Source organism: Squalius cephalus (assembly GCF_949319135.1).
Source record: "Squalius cephalus genome assembly, chromosome: 16".
In the NCBI taxonomy this organism is placed as follows: Eukaryota; Metazoa; Chordata; class Actinopteri; order Cypriniformes; family Leuciscidae; genus Squalius; species Squalius cephalus.
Genome location: NC_137137.1, coordinates 36,378,093 through 36,386,452, shown reverse-complemented (window position 1 = coordinate 36,386,452; position 8,360 = coordinate 36,378,093). Strand labels below are relative to the sequence as shown.

General features: G+C 39.7%; 1 protein-coding gene across 1 annotated transcript; it reads left to right on the top strand.

The window, feature by feature from the left end:
* The first annotated feature begins 487 nt into the window (after nucleotides 1-487).
* Nucleotides 488-7,978, top strand: LOC307173312 (E3 ubiquitin-protein ligase TRIM35-like). Its single transcript, XM_079896338.1, has 6 exons — nucleotides 488-1,134; nucleotides 2,810-2,905; nucleotides 3,120-3,350; nucleotides 3,428-3,450; nucleotides 3,532-3,650; nucleotides 6,698-7,978. The coding sequence occupies exons 1-6, from the start codon at nucleotides 739-741 to the stop codon at nucleotides 7,192-7,194; spliced, it is 1,362 nt and encodes a 453-aa protein (XP_079752464.1). The 5' UTR covers nucleotides 488-738; the 3' UTR covers nucleotides 7,195-7,978.
* The last annotated feature ends 382 nt before the right edge of the window (nucleotides 7,979-8,360 follow it).

The following is an 8,360-nucleotide window of genomic DNA, read 5'->3' as shown; positions in this document are numbered from 1 at the left end:
GTATATTTTTCATAATTAACAAGAAATACTAAATAAGTGTTAAAGGTGCTGATGAGTGATCCATGAGAGACAAACTGTTGTCTCATCTCTGTTTCTCCTGTTTATTCAGGACTTTTAATCTGTTGATCTGTTTGTTTCTCCAAACACTGACAATCAGCATCATAAACAGAGGAGTGTTTATCACTGAAACTTCAGCATGAGAAGAAATCATTTTAAGAGAGAGGGAGCATGACAGACCCTGGAGAAACTCTGTGACGAATAAAGAAGAGCAATAAATAAAACATGTATAAGGGTTTTGAGATCTTTTATTTTTAATATTTGAGTATTTGTGTTTAATCCAAGGATTTAGCGTTATATCTTAACGTTTCAATGCAAGTTAATTTTGAATAGGCTTAGATTTTGTTCATTTTACCTAAAGAAATCCTGATGTTGTTCTTTGACCTGTTTCAACACACCAACTTGATCAGAAGCTCCACCCTCTTACAACACTAACCAGGAAGAGACTGACTTGTTTTTTTTTTTCTCTTTTCTGCCATACTGACTTTGTCTCGAGACGAAAGCAATAAAGAATCAGCGATCAGTGGAGTACGAAGGGAAAAACTTTACAGAAGAATTTGAGAAGTTTCTTTCTGAACAAGTTTGTTTCTGATCTTTGTGATTCTCATGGTGATTTATTTTTGAAACCGTCGATCAGAAAGTGAAAGTAAAGTTTAGATTGCTGGAGCTCAAACAGGGAAAATGGCTTCAGCAGCTGAAGATGATTATATTTGTCCTGTGTGCTGTGAAATCTACAAGGCTCCTGTTCTTTTATCCTGTAGTCACAGTTTCTGTAAAGAGTGTCTTCAACAGTTCTGGAGAACCAAGAAATCTCAGGAGTGTCCTGTTTGCAGGAGAAGATCCTCAAGATCTAATCCTCCATTTAATCTTGCGTTAAAAAACTTGTGTGAGTCGTTCCTGAAGGAGAGAAATGAGAGGCGTTCATCAGGGTCTGAGGAGATCTGCAGTTTACACAGTGAGAAACTCAAACTCTTCTGTCTGGAGGACAAACAGCCTGTGTGTATCGTGTGCAGAGATTCAAAACAACATGACAATCATAAATTCAGACCCATCAGTGAAGTGGTTTCATCATATAAGGTAAGACAAATGTTTCTTGATTCACATGTAATAACGAGTCACAAACACAGATCGTTCCGGTTACTAACGTAACCTTGGTCCTGATGAGCAAAGATCTGTGTGCGCAGAGTTCCTCCTTCGATTGGGCTAAAAGCAGTCAATCATTGAGGTAATTCAGGAGGCGAACTCCCATCTGTCTCAGGGGGAGAGGGCCGCATCCACGAATATCATAAAAGTGTGCAGAGCAAGAGACAGTCAGAATAGTAGGACTGTATTATTTTGGTAAGCCACTCCTTCAAACATGAATCTCAAGAACTGTGATGAGAGACTATCTGGATATGAAAGTATGTGTCCTTCAGATCCACTGATATAAAACAATCAGATCTGTGAGAGGATTTGTTTCAAAGTTAGCATTAGCATTTTGAACGGCCAGAGTGCGGTTCAGACATCTCAAATCGAGGATGATCCTGAGGCCGCCATCCTTCACTGGAATGAGGAAGAAATGGCTGTAAAAGCGCTTAGCGAAAAAGAGGAATGTTTTTGGAACACGGCACGACCAATCGCTTGGGCCGTAGACTTAGTGGCACGCAGGGCGAGGTCGGTCACGCTGCACAGCTCTTTGAAGGCCGTCGGGTCAAGACCAGTTTTATCCATCGTGCAGAGAAGGTTGGCCTGTTAGACTTGAAGGATCTAGTTATGCGCGGCTTAGAGGGATGGGCAGCTTTAGGCAGAGATGTGCGGATGGTCTCTCCCAATGGGGGAAGCTTGGTGTACCCTTTTTCCTCCACACCGCCAAACAAGTTGAGGGCAGACGAAGAGGAATAGTGGACGTGTGATGTGTAGGGAGCGCACCATGACTTATAACAGAGTTTGCTCAGTCCTCCGCTTCAGAGACATAGTGTCATCAAAGTCCTCCTCTGAGCCGCCAAATGAAACCATGGCACTCGCTCCAGATGAGGGAAGCAGGGAGCCCTGCAGGAGCAACACTCGTGGCACGGCATTTCGTAACAAATGTTGCTCAAATTTGCTCTTTTCTTAGTGAGATTGTCTCTTGAAGAGTTGCCGGATAGCCCAGAGGAGAAGCAGCGAGTCAGCTTTAGCTGTCGAAGAGCCGTTAATCCGCTAGTTGAGGCTTGTTTCAGTGATGAGCAGAAAGGCTCCTATCTTCTTCTCTTTGGAGACAGCGAGGAGATGATCTTCATGTTTGAAGGAGAACAATTCTGATGAAAACAGTTTTCAGCGCGACTTAAATATGCAGTCGGCCCCGTCTGATTTGGCGGGCTGAAAAGCCATTTGTCTGTAGAGATGCACAGACGTGAACCAATCAGGCTTCAGTATTCAGTGTTGATCTGATTGAACAGCTGCAGTGATCAGGACTGGTTGTGTTTAGTCCAGCTGAACACATTATAAATGCAGTTTCATAGATCTGAGGAATTAGTAACTACGGGGGCAAATACATTTTCACACCGGCCCAGTTGGTATTGGAGAACTTTTTTGTTTCACTAAATAATATTGTCATTTACAAACTGTACTTTGTGTTTACTCAGGTTGCCTTTTTTATGGTAGGTTTTAATTTCTGAATCAATTTAGTCTGAGATGGAGGCAAATACTTTTTCACTGCATTATATGATCATATCACTGTATTGTCTTCTCTTCACTGTAATCTGGTGTTTTATGTATTTTTGTTCAATTCTAGGAGGAGCTCAATACAACACTGATGTCCTTACAACAGAAAATGAAATGCAATGAAAAAATGAAAGCAGAGTTTGAGAAAACAGTTCAACACATCAAGGTGAGGAAACAGAGACGAGAGTCATTTTCATTACAGCTGTTGGATCACTATATACAGTTATGATCTGATATAATGTATTCCAGTTTATTATTTCTGTAAATGACTAGCAGCAATCTGCTTCTGGACCCGTTTTATGTCGGGTATCCGAGTTTATCTTGGATATTAATGATGTGTGTCGATTGAGATGATTGAAGTGAATGTGATGTGATTTCAGTCTCAAGCTGAGCACACAGAGCGTCAGATTAAACAGCAGTTTGAGAAGCTTCATCAGTTTCTCAGAGATGAAGAAGAAGCTACAGTCACTGCACTGAGGGAGGAAGAGGAGCAGAAGAAGCAGAGGATGAAGGAGAAGCTGGAGGAGATGAACACACACATCTCAGCTCTTTCACACACAATCAAAGACATGGAGGAGATGATGGAAGCCAATGACGTCTGCTTTCTGAAGGTCTGATTTCAGATCATTGGTTGATTGATTGATGATTGATTGAGTTCTTGATGATTAATGGTGTGTTTGTTCTGCAGGAGTTTCCAGTCTCAATGGAAAGGTGAGTGATCTGCTCCTGTCTCTGGTCTCTCTGGTTCTGATCCAAAGCCACTGCAGTTCTGACTCCTGAATGTTCTTCCAGAGTCCAGAGCTCACAGCCGGATCCACAGATGGCTTCTGGAGCTTTGATTCATGTGCCACGATACTTGGGCAACCTGCCGTTCAGAGTCTGGAAGAAGATGCAGGACATCGTCCAAAACAGTGAGTCTGACAGCAGGAGATCTGAGCTGGACATGATGGATGGGTGGAGAGTTAGAGGTTCTGCATGACAGAGATAGATAGATAGATAGATAGATAGACATATATATATATATATATATATATATATATATATATATATAGATAGATAGATAGATAGATAGATAGATAGATAGATAGACAGACAGACAGACAAATGGATAGATATACAGATAGATAGATAGATAGATAGATAGATAGAAATATATAGATAGACATAGATAGATAGATAGATAGATAGAAATATAGACAGATACAGACAGACAGATAGATAGATAGATAGATAGACTAGGGATGATGGGGATGAGACCACCTATGCCGAGTCCGAGTCAAGACAGAGTCTTTGAAGGGTCGAGACCGAGTCGAGACCAAGTCCGTTGATCAAAATCAACGCTCCGCCCTCACTCTCGCAGAATGCACTCAGGGAGAGTCAATTCTGCACACTTTTAAAAAATTGATTGTAGTACGACAAGAGGCTTGTTAAAATAAAGTAAATACAATCTCCTCAGTCCTCCGAAGATCCCGAAAAAAATGTCCGTTGGTGCTTCAGTGACTACTTCGCTCGAGAACCTGTCAGTCACAGCTGTCAATCATGACGTTACACCACCGCATCACGTAACTAACTAAAAAACAACTTATTTTTGAAACAGACACTTGAACTTACATCAGCGTGATAAAAACGACAGCAAATGAAAGAAACTACCTTTGGAAAAAAGATATTTGAAGTGTAATTTAATTGTTTAGTTGGTCTCACGTCCCGTTGAATAACACGGGGGGCATGGCTTATGACCTATACTAGGACCAGTCACTGGGGGGGGGGGGGGCGATCGAGTGTCCGCAGCGCCCAGCAACGGCTCAGGACCTTGTTCAAAATCCTGCCACGCCACAGAGAGCCATTTACATAGTTTTATATTAAATGTACATTTATTTGTCTCAAATCTTAATGTATATACTGACTTCACCCTGTGCTGCAATATACATTTAGTTTTACATTGATTCACAGAAATCAGCTGCTTGAATGAAAATTGCTGATGGTATCGGATTTTCAGGTGATATTCTCAATTCATTCAGTTAACTGACGCTCTGAGGTAAAGTGAATTCAGACTGCAGACTTAGCAACGATTGTATTTAATTGTAGGCCTACTGTACAATAAAATAGTACAGGCATTATCTTAATTTCATAATGTCCTTAAACATAACAATATTGCTGGCCATAAACTGAGAAGGTCCACGTCCGGTGTGCGATACCTCGAGTTGTCCTAGACATGACGCGGCGCTGCGCGTCCGGTGTGTGACCCCCTATATAGATAAATAAACGGCTCTGACGGCAGTATCTTTGCATTGCACCATGGGATGTCATTTCAAATAATGCCCGTCAACATTGCATTTTATTATTATTGTTGTTATGTGTTGTGTGTTTTTTTTATTTATATGAATATAAAAAAATGTTTTGGAAAAAAAAATCTCAAGGACTCGGCCTGAAATTACGAGTCCTTATCCTCCCACTGTGGTCCGAGACCGAGTCAAGACCGAGTCTTTGAAGGGTCGAGACCGAGTCAAGACCGAGTCTTTGAAGGAACAAGTCCGAGACGAGTCCGAGAAAGCAGAAACCGGACTCGAGTACTACATCACTAAGATAGACATATAGATAGATAGATAGATAGATAGATAGATAGATAGGCGGGCGGGCAGATAGACAGACAGACAGACAGACAGACGGACAGACAGACAGACAGACAGATAGATAGATAGATAGATAGATAGATAGACAGACAGACAGACAGACAGACAGACAGGCAGGCAGGCAGACAGACAGATAGACAGATAGATAGATAGATAGATAGATAGATAGATAGATAGATAGATAGGCGGGCGGGCAGATAGACAGACAGACAGACAGACAGACAGACAGATAGATAGATAGATAGATAGATAGATAGATAGACAGACAGACAGACAGACAGACAGACAGACAGACAGGCAGGCAGGCAGACAGACAGATAGACATATATATAGAATATTTAGACAGACATATATATAGAATATATAGACAGGCAGGCAGGCCAGTATTAGTAACATGATGCTAGCATTATTAACATGTTGTTAGTATTGTGCTAACATGATTAGCATGCTGCTACTGCATTTTAGTTAGCATTGTTGACAAGTTTTAACACTTAGCTAATCGCTGTTAGCATGTAGCTATTCTGCTAGCATGTGTAGCATGATGGAAGTCCTGTTTGCTAGCATTAGTCAAAGGAGCCAACCACCATGTCTCTACGATGTTCTGGTGCAGAGATATAGGTCTTGCTGAACAGTTGCTAGAGTACTCTGTTTAGTTGCTAGGGAGTGGCTTGGCAGCTGCCAATGATGTTACTTCAAAGGCTGCTTGCCAGTATGAATGATATAAACCAACCGCAACTCCTCTATTACATTCAGATTACAAGATATCCCTCTTTGGATTTGGGTTGCTAGGGTGCTCGACAATGGTTGCTAGGGCGTGGCTAGGAAGTGTTAATGGTGATCAATGTTTGTAAGAAATGATGCTTTGCCGTCACTAATAATAATAATAATAATAATTTATCAAGTCAACATAATAAGTCAAACACAACAGACAGTCATAATACACTAATTTAAAACACAACACAGACTATAAGAGCCAATAAAATGAAGATGATCAGATGCTGAAGATCAGACACACACTTACAGTTCTTCATCTACAGCAGAAATCTCAACAGATCTCATTGATTTATTGTTATTTCACTTTTCCAAACTATCAGTTTCTCTTGATGGACACAAATGTCTGAATCTCATATTTAATGTTTGTAGTTGATGCCGTTAAACGCTGATGATAAAAACGAGTGTGAAACTAATAACAGCACTGACAGTGATCAGAGGAACATGTGTTTGATCAACAGGACGAGTGTCATAATTCATAATCATCTGTGTTGGGTTCACTCTTGATCATTATATGAAGATCAGAATAAAAGCTTCTGTTGATTGTGTCTCATCAGCTCCTGTGATTCTGGATCCAAACACTGTGAGTCCACATCTCGTCCTGTCTGATGATCTGACCAGTGTGAGAGACAGCGAGAACTATCAAACTCTTCCTGATAATCCAGAGAGATTTGACTGTTATCCCTGTGTTCTGGGTTCAGAGGGTTTTAACTCAGGAACACACTGCTGGGATGTGGAGGTTAAAGAGAGTTCAGGCTGGACTCTTGGAGTAACTACAGCATCAAACCAGAGGAACGGAGGTGATTTCTTCGACACTGATGTCTGGTGTGTGTGGTATGAGGAGGGCGGAGCGCTTTTATGTTCTAGTTTTCATGTTAAACAGGATCTTGATCGTGTGAGAGTGAATCTGGACTGTGACGGAGGAACGGTGTCGTTCTCTGATCCTGTAACTAACACACATCTACACACATTCACAACCACCTTCACTCACACAGTCTTTCCATTCTTGTGGTGTTCTGGCTCTCTGAGGATCTTACCGGTCAATAGTCAGTAAACGTCACTCCTGTAGATCTGGATCTTCCTGCTTTCATCATGTTTCCAATATTTAATCCATATCACATGAGTAAGAGTGCTGTTGATCTGAATATCAGTACGGTGGCTGTGATTGGGCCGTGATGATCACATGACTGATATCCAGCACTACAGCAACACTCAGATCAATAAACAAGAAGTTTTCATTTATATTCCACTTCACACAATTAGACGATTAGAGACCGTTTTAGCATTCATGTTTTCAGGATAATTGACATTTACCCGATTATTTCAGTCAATGTGTGTTTATTAATTTCTAAACTTTTTTGCATCATAATTATATATGATTGTATATCATATTTTTTTCTTGTATTACATCAAATCACTGAAGCAGTAAATTCTGCACATTCTCAGTGTTTGTTCAACATGAGACTAAATGAATAATTATTTCAGTTATAGAGGAGAAATGATCATTTGTTCATTGGAATAAATGGATGTAAAAGGTTCTTGCTGATAATCTTGTGTTTTAAATAAATAAATAATATGTGATTATGTGATTTAATGCTCAGAGTGAAAGATTAAATGTTTGGCATGATAATTAGGGTTTAAGTCATGGAAACAATACTTTACAGACGTAACAGGTTTATTTTACCTTTCTTTCTGCCTTTATTGGAAACTCCTTCAGTCTTCCTTCGTTTGACAGACACACATTTGTAGTTTTGACGAGCGGCAGAGATTTGCAAGGCGCTGTTTTCCTCATCCGTTTCAAACAACATGTTATTATATATTATTAAATTGTATAAAAAAAAGTGTCATGATTTTTTGTACTTCGTTATAAATACTATTTAGATCAATACTTGATCCAGCAATATTCAGAAACGGGTGCAGCTCTTATAAGCTATTTTTCTGTTTAATTTTTTTTTAGATTATAAAAAACAGACAAAATTACAAAAATAAGGAAGAATGATGTTTGAGAGGTAACATGTATTATTCTTACCAGCAGTGATAAAATAATTTAATATACAATTTAAATATATGAATATTATGAACTTTTTTAACGCTGCTTTAACAGGATCAACAAACACAGCTTCAGTCATGTGACACCATATTTATTTGCTTTAAAACCCTTTTTCTCTACAAAAAGTGTTTCCAAACTAGTTTTTCGCAGCATTTGAAGTTAAATGACTT

Bases quoted from the DNA above. Each gene is read 5' to 3' on its own strand.
- LOC307173312 (XM_079896338.1), top strand. From the start codon at position 739: ATGGCTTCAGCAGCTGAAGATGATTATATTTGTCCTGTGTGCTGTGAA. The intron at 1,135-2,809 runs GTAAGACAAATG...GTTCAATTCTAG, and splicing joins AAGTGGTTTCATCATATAAG to GAGGAGCTCAATACAACACT. The intron at 3,351-3,427 runs GTCTGATTTCAG...TTTGTTCTGCAG, and splicing joins ATGACGTCTGCTTTCTGAAG to GAGTTTCCAGTCTCAATGGA.